The 26,818-nt window shown below is 39.5% G+C and overlaps 1 protein-coding gene across 1 annotated transcript in view; it reads left to right on the top strand.

Moving 5' to 3' along the window:
• CSMD1 (CUB and Sushi multiple domains 1) overlaps positions 1-26,818 on the top strand; it is a 2,034,615-nt gene that overhangs the window by 1,851,329 nt on the left and 156,468 nt on the right. Inside the window, exons 42-46 of the mRNA XM_015144705.3 lie at positions 9,590-9,778; positions 18,024-18,201; positions 19,130-19,275; positions 20,055-20,135; positions 21,211-21,324. Of these exons, the coding sequence (XP_015000191.3) occupies positions 9,590-9,778; positions 18,024-18,201; positions 19,130-19,275; positions 20,055-20,135; positions 21,211-21,324 (708 nt within the window). The remainder of the gene's footprint in view (positions 1-9,589; positions 9,779-18,023; positions 18,202-19,129; positions 19,276-20,054; positions 20,136-21,210; positions 21,325-26,818) is intronic.

Genomic DNA, 26,818 nt, shown 5'->3' with positions numbered 1-26,818 from the left:
GATCCGCCCGTCTCGGCCTCCCAAAGTGCTGAGTGGCTTGAGCCAGTGCGCCCGGCCTACTTTTGTTTTATTTCCTTGGGCTTACTGCTACTTAGATTTTCATAATACTCGTAAAAATTTTGACATGTTAAGTATTTTAGTGACTTGCTTTTCTTTTAGGTTTTGCAGTCTGCCATTTGGAGAAGTTAAGTCCCTCCCTCCATCCATCCCTTCTTCCGTCCCTCCCTTCCTCTCCCCTCCCTTCCTCACTCCTTCCTTCCTTCCTCACTTTCTTCATTCCTCCCTCCTTCCCTACCTCCCTCTCATTCCTTCCCTCCCTCCCTTCCTTCCTTTGTTCTTTAGTCTCTTCCTCTCTCTCTTTTCTGTGTTTTAAAGCATATTCCTGCCTTGTAATGCATAAACTCTTTGGGAAAGAAAAATTATTCAATGCCAAATATCTCAAAGATAATTTTAAATGCTTTAGACGTAGGAAGTAAAAATGTCTTTTATTTTCAAAGTTCCACTGTTTTTCTTCTTCCTTTTGCCATGTGTGCTAAACACCATTTTTTAAAGATAATCGGATGTGTTAAATCTGTTTATTCTTCATCACAATCATAAAACTGCTGAATTTTATGTGAAATGATTTTTTTAGAAAATATGCTATAGTTTGTTATACCAATTTTTCCCCTTTAGAAGAACAAGCAATTAAACCACCTCCAGGTACAATGAGCATCTGAACAATTCATTCTGAATTTTGTGAGCATGCAAATTGTTGCTTATACACAAACCATAATTTGTACATAAAGTTGATATGCTTCTAAAACTGCATCATTCCTTTTCCTTTCAACGGGGGATTGAGTGACTTTGAGTAATTAGGGAAACAGGGCAAGGGAGCTTACTCAGTCTCTTTTTTTACCCTTCTGCATGAGTGAAATTGAGCTTTCAACCTAAGGCTTTACAAAGGTGCCTCTTTTGCGTAAAAGTACTTCCAACAGTGACTACAAAGGGTTGTAGCAATCCCCACCCCAACTAGGACAACCATGTACAAGACAGAAAAGGCTAAGATTCCCCTTAGCTTGTGGACAAGACTCTTAGAAACTAGGACCTGAATCTTCATTGTTGACCGATGTTCTCCCTGCAGAACGCAGGCATCTACTCCTTCTTTTATGGGTGTTCTGAAAGCAAAAGCAACACTGTCACCTCCATTCCTCTGAACCAAAAGCTGACATTCTCAGTGTGCATCAGTAGACCCATCTCCTAGGTGAAGGCCCCTTCAGATTTCCACATTCCACTTGCTGCAAGCCTCTCATGCAATGCAGAGAGCACATTTCGTGTGCAGGCTGGTCCTCCTGAAGCACTGATGGATGAGCCTGCAGTCCCAGCGAGGCCCAAAACTCTGACAACAACTTTTGCAGCAGTTTGGTTGGCTTCATCAACAGGTGCTGGGATTAGGAATTAAGACAACAAATGGAGCATATTTAGGCAGAAAATATGTCTTAGAATTGAGAACCAGGGTGATATCCTTGGTTATAAGGAAAGAGTGATATGCTATCCCAGAAGTTTAGAATGGTCAATAAATACGGGAAATTGGTGAGCTTCTGTATGTGTGTACTTGGGAAATTCTGTGGACTACCATTCATGGCTGAGATGCTACTGTGACCCCAGATGGATCTTTTCATTGAGAGGGAAGCTGAGGACTCAAGCGGGGCTTCAAAGTCTTCAGTGAACACCTTGATGTGAACTACAGCCCTACTCTCTGTAGCAATGCCATTTTCTTAGAGTGATTCACCCTAATTCCCACCACGAGAAGCAGTGGCCTCTTCCTCCTTGGTCTGTGTCCATCAGAGCAGTAGCTCGAGGGCTTCGCCTTGAGTAATGAGAAATATTTTATCAAAGAAACTAGACAATTCTTTCCATCAAGACTAAGCTTTACTGAACTAATATATGCCAACAGTGATTCATTTCATTTATCATCCCATTTAATTCTGTGGCCCTTGTATAGATGGGTATATTTAGTCTCCTTTCATGAATGAATAAATGAGCCTCCTGGGATTAAGTGGAACATTCAAGTCCCTATATTGGGAGAACCAGGCTGAACTCAGGTCATACCAGGGTGCCTCACCTATTTTTGCAAAACTACTTCAAGGCTCATGTATGTACTGCCGAGGTAGATTTCTTCATGTGTTGATGATTCTCTTTCTAATTCAACTTTTTTCTCTTTTTGAGATGGAGTCTCGCTCTGTCACCCAGGCTGGAGTGCAGTGGTGCAATCTCGGCTCACTGCAAGCTCTGCCTCCCGGGTTCAAGCAATTCTCCTGCCTCAGCCTCCCGACTAGCTGGGATTACAGGCACCCGCCACCATGCCCGGCTACTTTTAGTAATTTTAGTAGAGATGGGGTTTCAACATGTTGGCCAGGCTGGTTTCAAACTCCTGATCTCAGGTGATCTGCCCGCCTCGATCTCCCAAAGTGCTGGAATTACAGGCGTGAACCACTGCACCTGGGCTTAATTCAACTTTTTAATGACAGATAATACAACAACTCTTATAGAACTAATGGATAATACCTCCAGAAGTCTTTAGGAATTGCCCAGTATGGGGATGCAGAAGTTATGTCCTTCAGCTGAATCAGAATTTGTTTGATAATCGTGACTTTTACCACCCTTTACCCTAGATGATAACTTCTTTATCAAATTCCACGGAAGTGATCTTTCTTCTTTTTCTCTTGCTTGATGACTTGCTTTCTTAAATTAAAACTTTTTATAAGTTTAAAACCCATTTATGAGGATGAATGCTTTTATGATGGGTACAGAGCAAGAAAGCCATGCTTCATGAGGGTTCTGACAGCAGATGGAGGCCTCCTTCACCCTCTCACACCTGTGCAGTCCGGCACTGTGATGCATTGCAAGTCCTTCAGAGGCATGTCCAGGAAGCCAACACAGGCAGTATGAAACTCATCACACCCACGCTAAATAGGATGCAACAGGATCCTTCCAAAATGTATCAATTTTCAGCATACAAAGGAAGTATCTTAATGACTTCTTTTTAGTTATTTCCATTCAGATTCCTAATATAGTTCTTTATACCTTATTGTGTGAAGTGTGACAACGAATCCAAGTTTGGAAAAGACATTTGAGAACAGAGAGAATATGACTTTATATATCAAAAGTTGAAGGGAATATCGATATTAATATTTAAGTAGTGAAGTACTCAGTTTAATAAGACATTTGGAACAAAGACCAAAAATTAGTGTAACTGATACTTTTACTGGGTGATACTCTTCGTTAGTGTATAGTTTACAATAGAAGAAGAAACTAATTGGCATTTTAAATTCTTGAGATAATTCTGAAATGAGTCATGGGCTTTGAATAATCATCGTCATCATTATGATGTTGACTGGCAGATGGGGTTTATCAGGTGAAAAAATGGGTCCTGAGTTTTTATAGTATGTCTATGTCCATTTATAAAATGTGTTCTAATGAACATCCTGTGGTCTGAACAATTTGACGACTAGTTCCTCTCCACTTAGGAGTTGGCAAGAGTGTGAAAAAGGGCACACACTTTGGGAGACGGGACTGCAGAGGTAATCTCTCTCCTGAAACTCTCCCCTTATCCCAGACACTGAACTTTTTCTAGGTTTGGAACACATACTATTACCTTTGGCTGAAAAGTCTGCCTTTCTTGATCTTTTCATGATCTGTACCATTTTACTACTTAGATCTTAATTTAAACGTCATTTCTTCAACAAAACAATTTTGACCACTACTGCATAACCTTAACCAAGTTTTATATTTTCTTTGTTTCAATCCACTGTTTATATTTTTAGTAATAATTTATGCAACTTACAATTCTTTTATACAATCATCTATGCTTTAATTTGTTTGCCTAAATTCACAAGAGTAAGACCCATTTCTAGTTTCCATTTATAGCTAGCATTTATAACAGAGTACACTGTCAATATATAATCTTTATTTCACTCAGTAAATGAATGATAAAAATCACTGCGCTGCCCACACAGGCTAATCTGCTTCCCCCACCCACACAGGATAATTGTTTTGTTGTCATTAAGAAAAGAAAAAAAAAACACAATTTTTTTCAACAGTTAGAGTAGCCCACAGCCATTGGGCTTGGAATCATTAAACGCAACTTCAAATTTCCTATTTTTGTGTTTGTCATAGAGGTTAATTTCATGAGCAGAAGAGGGCTAGAGCTTTCAACACTGGTTTTACATATCCCAAAAAAGAACTTAATTGTACTTCTTAAATTACTCAACAGACTACACAGATAAACTAAGGAAATGCATTGCTTTACATATTGTTAACACTCCTTTGTGCAAATGTGTGCATCTCTGTTAAACACTGTTTTAAGTGAAGGTTCACCAGGAGTACCTATGAGCCATTAACTTGTTAATATTGTATTGTGATAGTTGAGGCTTGTATACTTCCAAGGCACTGCTAATTCGTGGATGAAATCTTCTAATGAAGATTAGGTTGTATTGAATCAGTTTTATTTGCTTCTCCTCTAGAAACTAGAAATCAGCTTTTCATGTTTTCGTTTTTGTTTTTTTTCCTTAAGGTTTTATTAGCATTCATATTTGGTGTATAGGAGGACTCATTTTTCCAAGAGTTTATTACATTTAAAGTCAAACAAGAATGAGAAATGAATTGTTGATTTCATCCTAAAAGAATAATAAAGAAGGAAATGTGTTGATAGTTGAAACTCAGTGTGGAATTATTCATTCTTTTTTTGTGAGCATGGGTCTCTAAAGCAATTTTAGGTCCAAATAGCAATATTACGAGGAGGCATTCCATGCACTGTGGATGTTTTCTAGGCCATTTGGCACTGGCTTTCAAGAAAAGGCTGTTTTTGTGGACTTCAGCGTGGAGTGGGCCCTGGCAGAGGCACCAGTGGCCTTGCTGTGCGTTTGACAAGTTGAACCAGGGAGCCGCACGATGGGGGAATGCAGATGAGGGGTGTGCGTGTCACAGAAAAGAGAGAGATGCTGATTTGGCCTGGCTTTCTGTTTTATGTTCCCTGTCCCTACATTTATTAGCATAGATTTCTAAGCATCTAGTTTTTCAAATAGGTGATAACAACAAAAACAATCAATAACGAGGGACATGCCACTCTAGCCTTTGAGCTATGTCCTTTAAGACATAATTGTTTCATAGGGATTTGAATATTCTTCCTTCGAATACCTGCAGAACTTTTTCCTTGAAGCCAAGAACAATGTAAAAGATTCTAACAGTCCAATATTCTACTTTTCAGACACAAAAACAACTGAGAAACACTATTCTATATAATGTAGCTACTGTATGGTAGACTGTTATATTAGTCCGTTTTCACGCTGCTGATAAAGACATACCCAAGACTGGGAAGAAAAAGAGGTTGAATTGACTTACAGTTCCACATGGCTGGATGGGGCAGCGGGGGTCTCAGAATCATGGTGGGAGGTGAAAGGCACTTCTTACATGGCGGTGGCAAAAGAAAATGAGAAAGAAGCAAAAGTGGAAACCCCTGATAAAACCATCAGCTCTCGTGAGACTTATTCACTATCATGAGAATAGCATGAGATAGATCGGCCCCTATGATGCAGTTACCTCCCCTTGGGTCCTTGCCACATTCACAACATGTGGGAATTCTGGAGATACAATTCAAGTTGAGATTTGGGTGGGGACACAGCCATACCATGTCAACTGCACATTCCATTTTCACAAAATTGTGAGTTACAAACATTTTTTCTTTCATAAATTTCATTAATAGCAATTGTGCTTATAAGGTTTATTGATCTATAGTACATCCTTATAGAGTGTATCCACTCAGTAGTTCCATGGTATAATGTAGCTTTACCAAAAAGCAGCACTGGAACATTCATTCCTTTTTTTATTTGTAATTACATCTTTTTAAAGTAATATCATTTTTAATTGGCAAATTATAATTGTATACATTTATGGGGTAAAAACATTCATTCTAAAATTCATAATTTATCCTTGATTTTCTGTAAATAAAGCTTGTAAATACTGAGTTCTAAAGACTACATGTCAAAAGATAGCATTGAGTTAATCAGAATACTCATTTTCAATAACTATTTTTAATTTCATATTATCAATATATATTAGGTTTATATAAAGGTAATCGAGGTTTTTGTCATTGAAAGTATGGCAAAAACTGCAATTACATTCACACCAACCTAAAATACAGGTAATTCTCTATAATGTTTAGGTGCATTATAAATTAAATGTAATAATTTTATTTGAATCTTATGACAGTTTATTAAGTTTTATCACATAAATTACTTGATATTCAGCCTGATCTTGTTAATTAGGCAATACTCCTTTGCATCTGTTTTTTGTTCGTTTGTTTGTTTGCTTTTTAAGAGAGAAGATCTTGCTCTGTCACCCAGGCTGGAGTGCAGTGGTATGATCATAGCTCACTGCAGTCTTCAACTCCTGGTCTTAAGCAATCCTCCTGCCCCAGCCTCCCTAGTAGCTGGGATCACAGGCATGAGCCACTGCTCCCGGCCCTTTACATCTTTAGATAGTAGGTACAAGAGGTGATGTCTGGAGCTCTTAGGGAGCCCCCACGGCCCTGTAAGTAATGAGCAACATAATCCAGTGGGGTTCTGGGTTTCAGAGGCTGCTCAGTGCTTCCCCCCAGATGAAGTTTCCTCCTCTCCCACTCTGGGAGGAATTTGTCTCACGTCGTGTTCTTCCCAGTTCTTGTCCGTGGGGGAGCCAATGCCAGGAATTATCTCAAGATACTTTTGCCACTGTGTGTCCTCTGATCTCAATTTTTCTTGTTCTCAATCATTTTCTGCTGCTTCTCTGACTCTTGTTCAGAGATATATCATTGCATAAATAAAAATAATTAAAACCAAGGGATGCTGAAAGGTGAAATAAAGGATTATTTTAACCTGCTGACTATAGTCAGGGCTTAACCATAGGATCCTGTTGTCAACTGCACAGTATACTTATAATATTGAAAATATAAATAAATACACAGAAATCTCTACAATCTGTGACTATTGAATGATATGACATTTAATCGCTGGCATTTATGAGTCTCTCCCTATTTTTTTTTGTTGTTGTTGTTTAGTCATTTGGATTTCTGTAGTGTAAATAATGCTGCAATGAACATCTTTAAACATTTACCTTTTCCTTCTTGGAAATCATGCTCATAATAGAGATTTCTGTAAATGTATTACTAGGTTTAATGTTATAATTGATTTTTTATGGCTTTATTCCAATGACTTTCCCAAACAGTTGTGGCAAATAATGTTGCCATCATTTAGTTACTCAAATGACTCACTAGCATTGCATATTGTTATTTATTTATTTGAGATGGAGTCTCACTCTGTTGCCAGGCTGGAGTGCAGTAGTGTGACCTCGGCTCACTGCAACCTTCGCCTCCTGGGTTTAAGAGATTCTCCTGCCTCAGCCTCCCAAGTAACTGGAATTACAGGTGCCCAATCACCACTCCTGGCTAAGTTTTGTATTTTTAATAGAGACGGGGTTTTACCATGTTAGTCAGGCTGGTCTCGATTTCTTGACCTCGTGATCCGCCCACCTTGGTCTCCCAAAATGCTGGGATTACAAGCGTGAGCCACCGAGCCCAGCCTGTATATTGCTATTTTAAAGAGGAAACGATGCCATTTCAAAAATTAGTTTATTAAATAGGAAAAAGCTATGGATAATAATGAAACCTCATGGCTCCATGGAATGCTTAATATTTGGCAAATGTTAATGAAGACAAACTCCAAACAGCACTTACATTAATCTTGCCAAGGTCACGGTGCAGGCCCACATCATACATTGCCTGGTTGCTATCTTCCATATGTTCTCACTTAATCTTTATGGTGATATCCAATTGCTTTAATATAAAACACAGACTGATTCATATTCTGAGCCTTACCTGTCTCTTAAATCTAATCTCTGAGTAAACCCACATCATGCCCTCTGTGTTCCCATCCCCCATCTGGTGGCCCCTCTGCCCCGTCCTGTCTTTTTTCCTGCCCACCTCTACTTTTTCAAGGTCCTGAACACAGAAACAAAAAATTATAGAATTCTGGGAAACACCTGCCATAATAATATATTGTTTGATTTTCCAGCATTTATTTACAAGTTTCAAAGCTACAGGCTCACTCCAATATTGTCAATGGTTAAGGAATTTACATATAAAATTGAAATTTCCATTTCACTTCATTCTCCACAGGAAAAGTCCCTCTGCAGAAGCTCGAAGACTTTATTTTATGACTTGATTTTCAGTTGATTGTGAGGACAATGACCGGTGACCTCATGCTCTTTAAAAACTCATTGTGTTGCCTGGCACTGAGGGTGGGTTTCAGCAGAATTACATGACAGGGAGGAGGTTCTCCCAGAACTGGTGCTACACAGTATGGTTTTGCTGCTGTATTAGGAGCAGGTTCCCAGTCTAATGGGAACTACCTTTATGGATAAAGCTATGCCTAAACATTCAAAGATGCTAGAGAGGGCTTCTGCTGCTTCGAGTACTCACACCGTCTTCAACAGAGTGGGCGAGAGGAGTCTGCACGATGGCTCATTTAGCTTTAAGATTACGGTATCAGATGACACCTAATTTATGGATTAGTTACTTCTTACTAATTAATGAGTAAATGTTTAAACCACACAGACTGCAGACATTGATTATCTCTTGTCTTACCTAGAGTTTATTCTAGGGAACATAAAAGACAGAATGATAAAACACAATACATCATGTTATAAAAAATTGTACTGACAGTAGTCGCCAGCTTAGGGATTATACAGTTTTTTTGTTTTTTTTGTTTTTGTTTTTGTTTTTAGAAAAAGACTAAAGAGACTGGAATGGATTTTCCTATTATATTTATATTAAACAGTTAAACAAAACAATGACATATTTCCCAGTCAGGAGTACTTAGACTGGTAGTATATTTCCTGTTTAAAATGGAATTATTAGGTACATGTTCACCCAACATTCTTTGTGGGCCCCTTTTATTATTATTTGTATTACTTTTTTTGGGGGGGAGGGGTGGGGGAACAGAGTCTGGCTGGAGTGCAGTGGCGCGATCTCAGCTCACTGCAACCTCCGCCTCCGGGGTTCATGCCATTCTTCTGCTTCAGTCTCCTGAGTAGCTGGGACTACAGGTGCCCGCCACCGCACCCAGCTAACTTTCTGTATTTTTAGTAGAGACAGGGTTTCACCATGTTAGCCAGCGTGGTCTTGATCTCCTGACCTCATGATTCACCCGCCTCGGCCTCCCAAAGTGCTGGGATTACAGGTGTGAGCCACCACGCCTGGCCTGTATTACTTTCTTAAATAATTTACATCATATGCCTTTTTTCCATAGTAAAGATTATCAAATTTATTTTTGGTATGTGCTACATTCCTTTTAAAGAGCACACTATTTTATTAAATGCATATGGTTATAATTCTACTACTACTAATAACATCCAGTTGGACTGGATGGCAACTGACTCCTTAGAAAATATACATTATTAAACTTATATCCAACAACTTCATCTTAAGCAGCTACATATGATGACACTCCTCCTTCAAATTCCGGAGTAATTTAACCTCTCAAATATACGCTTTATTTTGTCTATTTGTTTCTTTCAGCCTATGAATTACAGAACTGTCCAGATCCACCCCCATTTCAGAATGGGTACATGATCAACTCGGATTACAGTGTGGGGCAATCAATATCTTTCGAGTGTTATCCTGGGTACATTCTAATAGGCCATCCTGTGCTCACTTGTCAGCATGGGATCAACAGAAACTGGAACTACCCTTTTCCAAGATGTGATGGTAAGTTCATCATTTCGCTTGGGGGCAATTTAATGTTTCATGGGCATAATAGCACATTAAATATTAAATGAACATATCCAATAATGTATTAATGTATTCAATAAATATTCATTGAGAATCTATTATGTTTTACTCACTCTACTTAATATTTAAGGAATATGTCATATACTAGTAAGTTAAAAGTGGAAAAGAAACCCTTGTTGCCAAGGAAATTATAAGGATAGCAAAATAGTAAACACAAGAGGAATGTTATACTCAGCTGCAGGTAAGGAGATGGCACAGGCTTGGCAAGCCATCAGGGAAATCTCCGTGAAGTCAGCAGCGTACAGCTTTACAGTGGTTATATCAAATTGTCAGACCAGAGGGAAAAAGGGTACTTATTAATTTGATCTTTGGTATTTATTTTTGTTTAGCTTTTACAATAATTGTATATTGCTTTTGCATTTCAGAAAAATGAACTCATTTTTGTAGTGGGCCTTGAAAGGTACATAGCATTTTGCTACTTGGAGGTGGAACACTCCAGGTAGAAGAAACAGTGTCAGAAAAAGCGCAGTATAGATGCAGTCTTAGGAGAAAACAGTAGAGTGGTCTAATAGTGTAGGAGGAGGGGCTCTCGGGAAAGGTTGGAGGAAAGTTCTTATTCAATGGTGCAACAGAAGACCTGGTCTCTTTAGCTGTCCTTTCCTGAGCAGGAATCCTGACTTTAATGCTTCTGTGTGACTGCCTAATTTTTATGATGACTTTGACATTTTTTCAATATCAAATTAAAATAATAGATCCATACGATGTTTAGGAAGAATGCATATGTAATAGAAAATTGACTGTAAACCCGATATTCTAACACTATGCATACAGGGCCTTTGAATGAAAAAATAATGAAATTACCAATTCCGTGGACCTTTGAAATACTAAACACTTATATCCTGTGGGGAAAAGGGAAAGACATCTGGCCGTGCTTTAATTTCTACTGAAGAAGTAAAAGAAGCACATCAATAGACTTTTTAAATCACAGTTTTTACCCATATTTATCTATTCTATATTATTATAAAAGTAACTACAAACACACTTTGGGAGGCCAAGGCAGATAGGTCACGAGGTCAGGAGTTTGAGACCATCCTGGCTAACACGGTGAAACCCCATCTCTACTAAAAATACAAAAAAATTAGCCAGGCGTGGTGGCGGGCGCCTGTAGTCCCAGCTAGTCAGGAGTATGAGGCAGGAGAATGGCGTGAACCCGGGAGGCTGAGGTTGCAGTGAGCTGAGATCGCGCCACTGCACTCCAGCCTGGGCGACAAAGCGAGACTCTGTCTCAAATAAATAAATAAATAAATAAATAAATAAATAAAATAAAAAATAAGTGCAAACAATTATTTCACCATATTTTAAAAGTATTTTATCTTAATCTAATATTTATTTAATTACATATAAAATAGCACTTAAAATTAATTTTGTAAAATAAGGATAGCAGTAACCTATCTGGGCTATTTTTCATTAAAACATTTTTTAAATCTTTAAGTCTACTTTCCATTCTAGAAACTCATATATATGTATAAATTCCTTTGAAATTATCAGGATTGAAACCTCTTATTTGCAAGTTTGGTGTGAAGACTTTGAATTCATATGTAAATGGTAGACTCTCTGGCTTGATATTAAAAAACTACAATTAAGTATCTAATTTGATTTTATTGCTTTCTCAAGCTTAGTTTTTCAATATGGAAATAACTGCTCTGGCTTAGAATTATTTTGTCAGTGTGAAAATAACAAAATCTACCTTTTTTGATAGAATTTAAAGTGTTGCCACCTTTCCTAATTCTAACATGGTGTATAACACCATCCACAATTAGCTAAACTCTGGATGAGTTTAAAGCCTAAAGCCCTTGAGGCTCCCAAAACCAGCCTGAGGCTTCATTCTCCATTAGAAGAACTCAGAGACATCTCTAACACTGTCATGCTTGTCGTTATGGTTTTAACAGGGAGGGGATATGTCAGTATCTTCCAGGGAAAAGACACGTGTGGCCGAGTCCAGGAGGATGTCTCGCTCTCTCAGAAACCCCATGTGACCACAGGCAGAAGACCATCACCCTGGTCACCTCTTCGGGTCTGAGTTTTGAGGTTTCTAGTGGGGCTCTGCTTTGTAGGCAGGACTGAGGGATTGAATGTCCAATGGCTGATCTTGGCCTCCAGGTAGACAGCTGTGCCCCACATGCCCCAGCCTAAGCTACATGGTTGGTTTTTCTGGTGTAACCAGCTCCCACCTGGCACTGCTAGATCGGACCAATTACATACTCCACAAAGACCCCTCCCAGGAGTGAGCGCAGAGGCCAGATCTCTCTGGTCCATGCCAAGTTCTTTACTAAACAAGCATTTGTACTATTATATTTCTATTTTTACCAATACTCATAAACCAAATTAAAAAACTGAAACACAGGATTCATGTAAAAGTTGATCATAAATATTCAAAGAAATTAGAGGACCTATATAAAGGATTTTCTAAGAACCATCTAATGTGTATTAATACCCTTTTCATATTAAAAAAGCTGTTATTTAACACAAAAGGTGCTTTACTTGTGAAAGTTTATATTTCTTAAAGAAGTCATTGATTCATAAGAGTGAGGAGGCTGTTCAGATGCCTATTGGGTACGGTTATATGGCACTTAAGTCTTCCCCAGAGACAGCAGTAAACACTGCTGACAACCCAGTATCTTCATGTAACATGTATTTTATTAATTGACAGTGGTTTATCATTTCGGATCAATGGTTGCTATATAGGTCAAGTGTACTGAAAAACCATCTTCAAAGGTCCAGCCCTGTAGACTTCGAAAGAACTTCAGAAAAAATGGAGATACTTTAAACAACTTCTCGATGTCTTTATTAAAAATTGACCAGTTTTGATAATTAATGAAATAATTCTAAATCCTAAGGCATCATTCACAAGTATATATGAAATCAATTTGTATGTACATACTGAAAATACATATTAAGCTACATAAGAATCTATTACGTGAAATTAATACAGTATAAATTTATCTGAAAAACTGTGATCTGAAAGTATGATATCTATGAAAATAAACAAATGAAAGAAAATGTCTCTGAAAGTTACCTGAGAAATTCAAGACATTATTTTTCTGTCAGTAACATAATTACACAGAAGTCTCAGTTAAAAAAAAAAAAAAAGGTTATAGAGGCCGGGTGCAGTGGCTCACGCCTGTAATCCCAACACTTTGGGAGACCGAGGTGGGTGGATCACTTGAGGTCAGGAGTTTGAGAACAGCCTGGCCAACATGGCAAAGCCCCAACTCTACTAAAAATACAAAAATTAGCCAGGCGTGGTGGCGGGCACCCAGCTACCTGGGAGGCTGAGTCAGGAGAATCGCTTGAACCCGGAAGGTGGAGGTTGCAGTGAGCCAAGATAGCACCATTGCACTCCAACCTGGGTGACATGAGCAAAACTCCATCTCAAAAAAAGAAAAAAAAAATTGGGGTTATAATTGTTAAAATATGTTTAAGAAACTGAAATGTTTATGCATAAAAGTATACTTTTAGGTATCAAAAAAATCTTAAACACTATCATAACAAACTTGACTTAAATGCATTAGTATGTGTATAGTGGGGAACTGCATAGACGGAGATAATTATTAGTGTAAGTAATATGTTGTGATAGGTATGTTAGCAGCTTCTTTGAATTTGACAGATTTTGTAAGCAGAAAACAATTTTATTGCAAAATTGACATGAGAAATGCAACCAGCTAAACAATGTATTATTACATACATATTTTTTGAAATTAAGACTTACCAAGTTGATTGGTAAATACAGAAAATAATCTTTCCCAGTAATAGAGAATAAAAATAACTGTAAAGAATGCAACTCTGTCTCTTTATTTTTCTTACTTACATTCACAAATACAGTTTTTAAAATCTCCATTACCAAACGACAATTTCCAAGACAGAGTGCATTCTGGCTTCTTATCTGAAAATACCTCTAAGGAAACCAGAGTAAGAGAAGGAAGAAAAATGATGGCAGAAATAACTCTGGTGCCCTACACGGTAGGGGAGATTAAGCTTTCAGTATCTGGATATATTAAGAGTCAGGATATTTTTATATTAATAAATATTTACATATATATTTATATTTATTATAACATATTTACTATATTTTATATTAATATTTATGCCAAGTATATTTATTAGTTTTTTAATATGGAATTTCTTTCATATTCTTAATGTTTAGGCAAAAAACTTAACATAATTCTAGAGAAAACCATCTATAAATGATAAGCCTCTTAGCAAACATTCAAGGTTTTAAAATTTAAATTATTTTGTTTTTACTTTATTTATTTGAGATGGGGTCTCAGTCTGTTGCCCAGGCTGGAGTGCAGTAGTGCAATCACCGCTCACTGTAGCATTGACCTGCCAGGCTCAAGCAGTCCTCCCACTTCAGCCTCCCAAGTGGCTGGGACTATAGGCATGTGCTCCCATGCATGACTAATTTAAAAAAAAATATATTGTTTTTTTTTTAATAGATGGGATCCCCCTGTATTGCCCAGACTAGTCTCGAACTCCTGGGCTCAAATGATCCTCCTGCCTCAGCCTACCAAAGTGCTGAAATTATAGCTATGAGCCACACACAGCCAGCCTGTTTTAATTTTAATTTGATGTAACATCACTTAATATGCCCTATCCATCTCTCTTCACAGAAAGTCACATTGCATAAAGAGAGGAAAAGGTAGCACAATAAAGAGATGTTTCCTTGTACCTCCGCCCTTCTTTGCCAATGTGTGCCAGCCCACCAGTTGATTTTCTGGTATCTTCTAGCTCTGGCTTCACACCTGAGCAGGAGTCAGTCACATATACCCATCACTTTTGTGTGTGTGAACCACCAAAAGTCCCCCCTTCCCATTTCTCAGGGATATCAATTAACGAAGGGAAGCCTCGGTGGTATTTGAGGCAATGGTAGAGAGCGGTGCTGTGGGGGAGGTCAGTGGCGCCAGGGTACCTGGGCTAGTTTGCCATTGGGCATGGCATTCAAGTTAGACATCACCGCCATCACTTTGAACACAGCGACTGCTGGCTCTAGAATTGGATCAAAATATGCTGCTTTGTTATCTTTATGTGCTTATTCTCTGGAAAAATACATGAGCAAACAGCTTCAGCAATTCCCTCCTCCACCGCCTTGCACCGCAATGCTCTCTCCCACGTGCACATCGGGGTATTCATGAGCACGGAAATGCGTGTGCGTCTCTTTACCCCATGGCTCCCGAGACTGGAGGGAGTGTGGCCTCTCCATCTCTTTCAGTTGCTGATGCCATGGTCAGCTGCTTGTCTTCCTGGTCAGGCTCGGACCAGAGTCTCCCAGGCAGACAGGTGAGGAGCTGGGAGGTACCTGCTGTGTTCCACGCAGAGCTTCCTCCTTCATCTCACTCCAGACTCCACTTTGAAGCCCACCTCCAGGGAAAGGAAGGCAGGGGGGATGCGCTTCCTGCCGAGACACGCACACTTCCTGCGGAGGCAGATCACAGGCCCGCGTCTCTGCGGAGCTCAGTGAGACCCACCACTTGGGGAAATGCAAGCATGCCTTTGATGCCACTCCAGGGAGGCTAAAGACTTTCTGGAACTGGATAAAGATCAGGCCAAGGAAAAGGAGAGGGGAAATTTCGACTCCAGTTTTTTTAAGGTCTTCTTTTTTTTCATCTCTAGACTACCCAGTGGGAGGGCAACAGGATTTTGCTTTGAGAGAATTTTGTGTGCTCACGGATAGAATGTTATTATCTTATGTGATGATGAGCGTCTCTTCTTTTCCTTCACAGCACTTACACCCGTTGAATTTTAAACTTCTGTAGTGTTTGCTTAATATCTCTTTTCATCACTGTTCAGTAAGCTTTTTACAAAGGCAGCAACAGAGTCTCCACGGTTCACTATGGCGTCTCCAGCCCCAAGCACCCTTTCTGGTACATAATACACTCTCAGTAGATACTTGTTGAGGGAGTGATTGAAAAGATTTGTTATTTGGATTGCATAGATAAATCATGGCAAGAATCACTGACTTGCTCAATGTCATAGAGCTATTCAGTGGCATAAAGAATATTGGAATCAGGAATGTGTTCTACCAAGAAAATCACCACCTCATTTCTTTTGCCCTTTAAGACGTGGGAACGATGGCTTTTTGTTTTGTTTTCCCAACAGGAAGGATGCTACTATCTATAATGTGGTTAGATAACTTCAAGATTCAACTAGAAAAGCAGAAATGCAAAAGGGAAACCTTAGCATTGTAAGTCCACACTAAATTAATAGCATGGAGTCACTCGTAAAGGGTTTCAACCTAATTGGTTTTATGAGTTTACTATTAAAGTGCTTTCTGGTTATTCTCTAATTCATCAATTCATCAATTTGTTTATCACGATCCGAGCTAGACAATAGGGACTGATGAAAGGAGGTAGCGGCTGGGGTGGAAGGAGGAGACGCAGACCATGTCTCCTAGAGGCTGACAGTCTCGTGGGAGCTGTGTGGTCTGTGAGCAGATGCTGGACCTCTAGAGCCAGAGCAACCAGGAAAGACTTTAAGAAGGCAGTGACAAGGCGTTGAGTTTTGAAGGAAGAGACAAATTTGCCTTGGCAGAAAATAGAAGAAAGGCATGTGAACACTCCCTCGACATCTGGAGGGAGGAAAAGTGCACTGCCAACAGGAGACCAAAGTAGCTTGTTATGGGGACAGCGTGGTTTATAGTCCCATTATTATTATTATTAATTATTATTAGAGACAGAGACTCTCTCTGTCACCCAGGCTGGAGTGCAATGGCACAATCTTGGCTTACTGCACCCTCCACCTCCCAGATTGAAGCAATTCTCCTGCCTCAGCCCCCCAAGTACCTGGGATTACAGGTGTGCACCACCACGCCTGGCTAATTTTTGTATTTTTAGTAGAGTTGGGGTTTCATCATGTTAGCCAGGCTGGTCTTGAACTCCCGACCTAAGGTGATCCACCCCCCTCAGTTTCCCAAACTGCTGGGATTACAGGAGTGAGCCACCGTGCCCGGCGTATGGTCCCATGTTACAGATGACAAGCTTCAGGAGTGTCCCAGACCCTGACCTCATAGAATTTACAGAAATGGAGGCTCCCAGGGGTAATTTGCTTCTCCAGCTTGCAAATCCAGGTTTGTGTGACTCCAGACCTCACTTAGTAATAATGATGCTGTAAAACTTTTAAAATAGTCTCTACATATAGTCCTTTCTTCTGATGAAAGGATCCAAATCTCTAGTCAGGTTCAATCCAATGTTCTTTTCAAATCAATACACATCTGTGCGGTTCAGTGGTTCAGCAATGTATCATATCCTGCCTCACGGTATATTCTCACTTGTTATTAAACTTTTGTTTATCTGTTTGTGTATTTGGGCCTTTTTCCTCCACCTAAATTCTATACCATCTTTGGCAGCCCTTCAAGGTTCAAGAGAGTTGTGAACACTCATCTCACACCTCTTAGCTGTTGGTTTGATTTCAAAGTTCAAAGTTTTATGACTTTGATGCACTATGTTTGAATTAAAGACTATATTTCAGGTTATTCCATTAGTGCTTGGACTTGTCGTTTTCCATAAATAAAATAATTACCATTAAAATAGTAAATATACATTTCTTAACAAAAATGAAAATAAATTGGGTATTGTGGTAGTTCTTCAAGTTGTTGAACACTTGTAAAAACTGGAAATGCTTCCGTAAAACATCACTCACATAATCTTACATTACATTATCTTACTTCTTCAGGTGTATATCCAAAGAAGCAAGATAAGTAAAGAATTGATAATGTTTTTGTTTTAAGGCAAATAGACTTAGATAAAACTGTTTCAGATGACTTGTAAATAGGGTCTAGCGGTGTGAGTTAGAAAAAGCAGTTACATAGTTATGAATACTTTCCCCATAATTCATTGTGCTGGACACTCGAATGGGTTATCAGCAGGTCACAGGTGATAACTAAGGATTTTATTTGAGTCATAGAAGAATAAATTTGTCCTAAAGGAATTTTGAAGATATGGAGAATATATTAAATAAAACTGAGATAACTTAGCTTAGACATATAATTCTTCTAAGGTCTTCAAATTTTAGGAGAGTAATTTTGACAAAACAGTCATCAGAAATATTTCTCACTTACTTCCCTTCAGGAAAAATGTTGGCTAAGGTACTTTGGAGTCAAATATTTAGCTTTCTACTTTCTAAAATCAGCTGTATGGCATTTTTTTTTTCTTGGCTTCCTTCGCAGCCCCTTGTGGGTACAATGTAACTTCTCAGAATGGCACCATCTACTCCCCTGGCTTTCCTGATGAGTATCCGATCCTGAAAGACTGCATTTGGCTCATCACGGTGCCTCCCGGGCACGGAGTTTACATCAACTTCACCCTGTTACAGACGGAAGCTGTGAACGATTACATTGCTGTTTGGTATGAGAACCTCTCAAGTCAAAATATCTGTAATCGTGATAAACAATTCTGACTTAGCATACATATGCCATTTATATACAGGGCACATATTTAGAATAAACTTCTTAGATACTAGAGAAGAAATTCAACGAAATCCAGAGATACAGGGAATCAATTTCACATAGTACATGTGGGTTTTGCGGCATGGTAGAAATAGGCAAAATTGTGTCTGTGTGTCTGTATCTGTGTGTGTGTAGAGGATGTGTGTTTGTGGGTGTGTGTGGGGTATATCTGTGTGATGTGTGTCTCTGTGGGTGTGTATGTGTGGTGTGTGTGGCTTGTGTATGTCTGTGTGTGGCTTATATGTGTGTTTGTGTGTGTGGTGTCTGTGTGTGTGGTGTGTATGTTATGTGTGTGTGCATGTTGTGTGTGGTGTGGCTGCACTCTTGTCGGAGCCCACAGTGGAAGCAGGAGCAGAAGCCAGTGACCAGGGCAAGTAGAAGCAGAAGACCATGCTGGCCAGGCTGGTTTTGAACTCCTGACCTCAGGTGATCTGTCCACCTTGGCCTCCCAAAATGCTGGGATTCAAGGTGAGAGCCACCGTGACTGGCCAATTTTACCTCTTTCTGGTAAAAGAAAGAGTGCTTACAAAACTCCCTATATGCTTGATGAAACAATGACAAAAATCACGCAACATGGATGAGGAAAGGCGTGCTGCTGTTGACATGTGACCAGTGCCGAGCGCCTGCTGAACACTAATGAAAGACAGCGACTGGAGAGTTCCTCAACTTTGTGGAAATTCAACATCTCGATGTTTACAAACACAGTATCCAGAGAGTGGATATGTTTTATTGCTTTTATAAAAAAAATCAATTCATTAGCCAAAGTTTCCATTAATCTCACTCAGAAGTAAATATACTTAGACAGCCACCTCTTTCTGTCTTTCTAGGGACGGTCCCGATCAGAACTCACCCCAGCTGGGAGTTTTCAGTGGCAACACAGCCCTCGAAACGGCATATAGTTCCACCAACCAAGTCTTGCTCAAGTTCCACAGCGACTTTTCAAATGGAGGCTTCTTTGTCCTCAATTTCCACGGTCAGTTGATTTTTCACTCCAGTAATTAAGACTGAGAATTCCATGTGGTGTTTCCTGCTGAAGTTTCTTGACTCAGCTGAGGGCGTATATGATTCTCTTGCATTGGAGGCCACTGTTTCCTGTGGTCCTTTTTTTGTTTAATGATATCTTTATTCTTTCACATCATATCAAGCTTGGATTTATTCCAAGATACATGTATCCTAAGTGAAGCTCTGCGATGAAGACCATTGAAAGAGATTTGGTACCTTTTATAGATTTACTCATCCCTGTCTCAAGAAAAGATGTTATAGCAAATGTCATGTAACTATAAATGGTGTGAAAGCAAACCTCCAATAATCCTGGGAATGCACTCTAAATGGTATGCAGAACATCTATCAATCAATCGCTTATCTCTCACGAACACTGCCACCCACAGAATTCCTCGGGACAAGGGACAGGGCAAATGTTAGCAAATCTAAACATGGACAGGGAGCCAGGTTGACTGTTGAGTCATTCTTCTTGCAAAATTCCAAACATCTGTAAAGTGTGTTTCTTTAAATGCTATACTTTAAAAAATAACTGTATACTTTTTTCCTTGGGCTTTAACTATTTTTTGGCATTAAATAATAATATGAACATTTGAAGCTTGGGAATTTTATAAAACTATGATTCATGAATATAGACATTTCAGTCAGCATACTTAAGCATTATAACAACTGTCAGGTGAATTTTTGTAATAGTTGTGTTTTATTCAGCAAGTGTAATTGCAATTATTATTATTCTTTCCATTAATCATTTAGCATTTCAGCTCAAGAAATGTCAACCTCCCCCAGTGGTTCCACAGGCAGAAATGCTTACTGAGGATGATGATTTCGAAATAGGTAATATTTTCTTCATTACAATACCATGAACTCAACATGACATTTTTTTACACCCACTTCTCATTGTAATCATTACTCAGACAAGTTAATGAGTAATTTGTCAGAGAAACAAAAACAAAAACAAAAAGCAAACTGTCCTTAAAGTATTGCTGAGAACTTATGCAGAGGTCATGTGTCAAATAGAAAATGTCTGTCCTTCTTCATTACCATGATTTTTTTTTGTTTTGCCATTTGAATTTTGATGTCAGTTTGAACATTTTTTTCCTCTACGACATTTGCTAATCGTATTTGCTAGACAGACTTGGGCAGATATCTGCATTTGGTTAGGGGGACGCATTCATGCACTTGAGAAAAATCTTAATCATTCGTGGCTAAAAGGATGATTACATAACATTAGCATTTCCTTGAAACTGGGATATAATAAGAGAAAATATTTGGTGATGATATTTAGGATTTCTGCTTTATCATTTTATATTAATGATCTAATTTATTAAATACTCTTCTGGTCATACTGAGAAGGCAGTGATGGCATATGTTTATAGTATAATTATTGTAACCCAGGATTTTTCAGCCCCAATTGTAAAACTCTGCCCTGTGTTTCAGACCACTGGTCAAACCATGTGACCCGATTTCTGCTGTCCTCACCCTGGCTTAGTTAATTGGAATGTTGTGCTAAGTAGGCCAAGGTCAGAGATGAGTCTCCATGGATGCTGTAAAGCCATTCGATTCTACAATCTTGCTTAAACCATAGCATCTGTTTTCCTTTGTTTTTTTTTTTTTTTAATTTTTCCATCTGCAATCACTGGGGAAGGGGAACCAATGTGAATGCATCAGTCAAGGAAGAAAAGCTGGCCCATCATTTCAGTACTAATATCGGCTAAGCTTAATAGAGCATCTTTATAAATTAAGAACTTAAAATGGTACTACTTTTAAAAGACTAAAAATAAATACAGACACAGTTTCTAAAAAGATTTGCAAGTTGGTTTAATTCATTAAGTAGTCTGATATGTGTAACACCCTCACACGCTCAGAAGGTCACACACAAATTCCTGGTTTGTTGTATTGACTCTTCTAGGAGATTTTGTGAAGTACCAGTGCCACCCCGGGTACACCTTGGTGGGGACCGACACTCTGACCTGCAAGCTCAGTTCCCAGTTGCAGTTTGAAGGTTCTCTCCCAACATGTGAAGGTATGCACTGTTTGATGCTAAAACTACATAAACTTATTCAACATGGAAAATTGTATTGTTTGTATTGGTCTGCATTTCTTTGTAGAGGTGTGAATTTATTTATTTTTTATTTATTTTGGAGATAGGGTCTTACTCTGTCACCCAGGTGGGAGTGCAGTGGTGCAATCATAGCTCACCACCGCCTCAACTTCCCTCGTCTCAGGTGATCCTCCTGCCTCAGCCTCCTGAGTAACTGGGACTACATGCGTGTACCACCATGCCTGGCTAATTTTTGGAAATTTTTTATATATATAAACAGGTTTTCACCATGTTACCCAGGCTGGTCTTGAACTTCTGGACTCAAGCGATCCCCCTGCCTCAGCTTCCCAAATTGCTAAGATTGCAGGCATGAACCACTGCACCCAGCCTGCACTTAATCTGTGCTCTGATCCCATTGCAATGAAACTAGCATGCTAACAGAAATATCCAATGATGCTTTTTCTTTTAGCTAGTCCTAGAAAATAAACCAAGGCCGTATCAAATAAGAAATCATGTTTCTCACAGCAATTTATCATGTAAATGTTCAAATATGGCAAAATTGAAATAATTTTAATACCGGAATAATTTAACACCTTAATATACACCACCTAGCTTCCACTAAGAAAACTTACAAAGTATTTCCTTTGTCACATGACTATCTGTTATTTTTCTAGCCATTTATTAAACTATGCTATATTTTTGATGCATTTCAAGGCAAATTTTGAATATTACTTCATTTTGCTGTAAATGCATTAGCATGCATATAATTAGCTGGTGTTTAATATTTTGATGTAAATTTATAAACAATGAAATGTGTACATTTCATGTTTTTCTCACATGTGTTTAGCATATGTAGACCATGTGCAAGAAAATAGACAATATACAATAATAGAACAAGATACTGAGGCTGAATCTGTTGATTTCATCTATTAGAAGACAAGTAGGTTACTTTTAAAAGATTGTTTAATAGACACCACTTTCAAGTATCATTGAATAAAAAAGACTTGAAAAACTATACATAAGCTCAAATGCGCAAGTAAGTCAGAAACATCATAGTTCACCTATCAAAAAGCTTTCCAAATTAGAACAGTTTTTATGCCTTCAAAATCATAATGAAGTGCAGATGTAGTGCTTTTAAGCAATGCGGCTCTTTCAAGGAATCCAATGTTTGTAATTCCTTAGGGTGGGTGATGCAGCTCAAAGGGCCCCTACGATTTAGGAAGGCAGGACCTGGAGCCAGAGTCAGTCAATCAGGCAGCTTTGAGCAAATCACTCTTCCCTGCATTGTGCACAGAGAGGATGATTTATCTGCTGTATTTTTGAGATTGTGGTAAAGACTCGGTGAATATTAAATGAATTTATCTTTTGGAGTGTTTTATAATGTTAACTGCCTTCCCTGTAAAAGGAAGTTTTCCTTGCAAAACTATCAACTTGGCAATGGTTTTGCAGATGCTCACACCTGTGAATGGCTCCTCTTCAAAGGTCTGATAACTGGCCGAGCGCGGTAGCTCATGCCTGTAATCCTAGCATTTTGGGAGGCCAAGGTGGGCGGATCACCTGAGGTTGGGAGTTCGAGACCAGCCTGACCAACATGGAGAAACCTTGTCTCTACTAAAAATAGCCAGGCATGGTGGTGCATGCCTGTAATCTACTCGAGTAGCACAGCCAGCTACTTGAATGGCTGAGTCAGGAGAATTGCTTGAACCCGGGAGGTGGAGGTTGCAGTGAGCCAAGATCGTGCCATTGCACTCCAGCCTGGGAGACAGAGCAAAACTCTGTCTCAAAAAGAAAGAAAAAAGAAAAAAAAAAGATCTGATAACTTTGTGCATTCTCATTCTGAAATGAGGCAGGATTCTAGGCACCCTGAAAGAGAGAAACAATCTTTTACATCTGAAGAAAAATTGGCATACATTTTGCAATGAATTATTACCAAATATCCATAATAACTTGGATTTTTTTGGAAAAAATATTAACGTTAAAGTTGTATCTACATGAGAGCCATTGATTACAGGAAACCACTACCTGAGCAGAGGGCCAGACCCTTAGCCTGCTTGTCTGTTTAAATGCTCAGCAGACCACAGGCTGTGGAAGTCATCAAAATCCATGCCTCTAGGTTGCCTTACTTAGAAGTGGAGATTGCATTGGGTGCAAAGTCAGGACCAAAGTCATTATCTTCTTAGAAAAAAGCCAACGTCTGTGCCATCTTCCAGGAGCAACAATGGTCTATATATGGGTTCTTTCCTCAAGGTGGGGGGATATAAAAAGTGTTCATCGTCTGCCATTCTATATAAAAATGAACTCAGGCAAACCTTTGCATTTTTTAAGGTACATTTTAATCCCAACAAACAAAGCCTCAAGTTTCTCAGAATAGACTACTTTAAGTAAAGGTGATCTTAGCTGAGAAGAGAAGAAAGGCATACGTATGTATCAAATGTGCTTCTCTAAAAACAGGGAATTTTGGCCAGGCGCAGTGGCTCATACCTGTAATCCCAGAACTTTGGGAGGCCAAGGCGGGCAGATCACCTGAGGTCGGGAGTTCAAGACCACCCTGCCCAACATGAAGAAACCCCATCTCTACTGAAAATACAAAATTAGCCAGGCGTGGTGACACATGCCTGTAATCCCAGCCACTCGGGAGGCTGAGGCTGGAGAATCACTGAAACCTGGGAGGTGGAGGATGCAGTGAGCCAAGATTGTTCCATTGCACTCCAGCCTGGGCAACAAGAGCAGAACTACGTCATTTAAAAAATAATTTTAAAAAAGGAATTTGATTAGGGTGTCCTCTCCAGATGAACCTAGTTCTTATTTAAATGATGTTTAATTCATGGCAAGCTAAGAACAGAGAACAATCATGCATTGCATGACATTTATCCATGACAGACCGTGTAGATAAATGTGGTCCTGTAAATTATAATGAAGCTGAAAATTCCCACCACCGAGTGATGTCTAGCAGTCGCAGTGCTACGGGGCAACGCATTACCTTTTCCATGTTGAGACGTGTTCAGATGCGAGAATAGCTACCCTTGTGTTCCAGTTGCCTACAGTCTTCAGTACAGTCTCATGCTGTGCAGGTGTGTCGTCTCGGAGCAATAGGCTACACCATATGGCTTCATTGTGTAGCAAGCTGTACCATCTGGGTGTGTGTGAGTGTTCCTGGACCAAACTGAGGGTGGGGCTGTTGTTTTTCACGGCCCAATAACGAGATGCAGATGAACTGAGGAGGAAGAGAGTTTTTATTTCTATAACTGGTTACAGAGAGAAAGACTGGAAATTATCACCAGATCAACTCAAAATTACAAAGTTTTTTAGAGCTTTTATACCTCCTAAGCTATATGTCTATGTGTAAGTGTGCATTTCTTTAAAGAAATAAGTGATTAACTTTTTAAAATGTACAACTAAGGTCTGAGTCCTGAAGACCTTCCTCTGGAGCCTCAGTAAGTTTACTGAATCTAAATGGTCCAGTGCTGGGGTGATTAGCCTTGTTTTGTCTCCTGTTAAATCACACAGGTTTGGGGTGTTCCTGTAGACCCCGATAAACTTGTTTGTGGAGGTCTGGGGAGTTTCTTCAGGCTGCTAATAAAACTTGTTGAATCCTAAAAGGGTCCTGTGAAGAATTCCTTTGTTACCTGGTCATGCTTCAAGGCCCAGGAGAAGCCTGGGGAAACTCTTTGTTACCTTCCAGGCTTTGTATAAAGGCACAGGCTCTTTCAGCTTTTAATATTTGCCTGGAACACTCTGTTCCAGTCTTTGTATAAAGGCGCTGGCTCTTTCAGCTTTTAATGTCTAACTGGAACACTCCGTTAGTACTGACACAGTTGTTATGGAGGCCTGCGTTCGTGAGACTGGCCTGCCGCTGAAGTGCATGCTGTTATGTTTGCGTGGTGCCGTGATCCCCTAAAGATGCATTTCTCACAGCCTGTCCCATCTTTAAGTGGCACATGTCAAAATCAGCACAACATGTGTGTTGTTCTCTAAATCTCCTCAGTCGTCACAGACATTTACAGGGAGTGTTCTGCAGACAAACTTCACCAACTTTCACTCACCTCGAAGGTCCCCACACCCCACTCCACTCCTCAGGAGGCACACAGGATTACCTCGTTCTCTTCTCTTTCAAGTCACGGGTCAATTTGCTGAAGACAAACGGAGAGTGATCTTAGCTGCCATTCTCTAAACGGCTCATCATTTGAAAACAAACAGGAAATAGGACCCCAGATGTCTCTTCCCAAATCCTGAATCACTGAAGCACTTAATTATTGTCTCTTTAAGTAACTTTTCTACTATTCGATTGATTCGATTGTGCTCAAGTGGGGGCCCATCTCCCAATAAATTCTTCAGAAAAATTATTTTAGCTATTAGTCTGTCTGCTTCAAATGTCATAACCACACTTTTAGAAGCTGTGTTTTGAAAATTATCACCCAGCGCTTTGGGAGGCCAAGGCAGGAGGATCACCTGTCGTCAGGAGTTCAAGACCAGCCTGGCCAACATGGTGAAACCCCATGTCTACTAAAAATATAAAAATTAGCCGGATGTGGTGGTGGGCGTCTGTAATCCCAGCTGCTCTGGAGGCTGAGGCTGGAGAACCACTTGAACCCCGGATGCGGAGGTTGCGGTGAGCCGAGATTGCGTCACTGCACTCCAGCCTGAGCGACAGAGCAAGACTCTGTCAAAAAAAAAGAAGAGAAAAAGAAAATTATCACCAATTTTAGGGAAACAAGGAGCGCACATTGTTCTTTGAAAGTCAGCGTTATATGAAGATGTTACTGTGCTGGACACTCATCTTAATGCAGAAAAACCTGAGTAAGAGGCATCACAGAAGTGGCTTTTCTCCTCTTAAGGAAAAGAGAAGTATTTCAAAAAGTGAAGAGAATTAATAACAAAGGTTTGGAAACACAAAGGAGGGTGCAGCGTTGAGGAAAAAGGAGGAGATGGCTTCCTACTGCTTGCTCTTAGGGTGTTTTGGGGGAAGAAGTAGTAAATTAAATCAGGCTGGAAACCTAAACTAGGGGCTGACTGTAAAGGTCTTCAAAGTCAGGTTTCTTCATCCTGTGGACCATGGGGGATCCTTCAATAGTTTTTAGAACATTCATCTCTTTAGAAAAAAACAAACAAACATGCATTTTCAATGAACATTAAGGAGATTCAGTGACCTTCTGATAATGACCATTTGGGAAAGCAGCAGACGGAGGCGACATAAAAACCGCTGCTGCCCAGCTCCAGCTTCCTTCTGTGTGAGGGATAACAGCAGGCGTCACAAGGGCCCTGGGGCAGCCTTTCCCTTCGTTCACAGAGGACTCACCTTCTCCAATTCCATCATACCTATGGGTGCTTTTAAGAATTAATCTTAGTTACTCATAAATCCCAATTTATGCTATTAATCTAGACTACTAATCCTCATCTCCTATTACTTTTGCTGAAGGCCTATGAGATGCATTGAATAAGATGCTTTGGGTTTTAAGCCTCACATTTTATTTTTCTT

This window comes from Macaca mulatta, chromosome 8, assembly GCF_049350105.2.
Source record: "Macaca mulatta isolate MMU2019108-1 chromosome 8, T2T-MMU8v2.0, whole genome shotgun sequence".
Lineage (NCBI taxonomy): Eukaryota > Metazoa > Chordata > Mammalia > Primates > Cercopithecidae > Macaca > Macaca mulatta.
The sequence above is the reverse complement of the archived record's forward strand: the minus strand, read 5'-3'. Positions and strand labels throughout refer to the sequence as shown.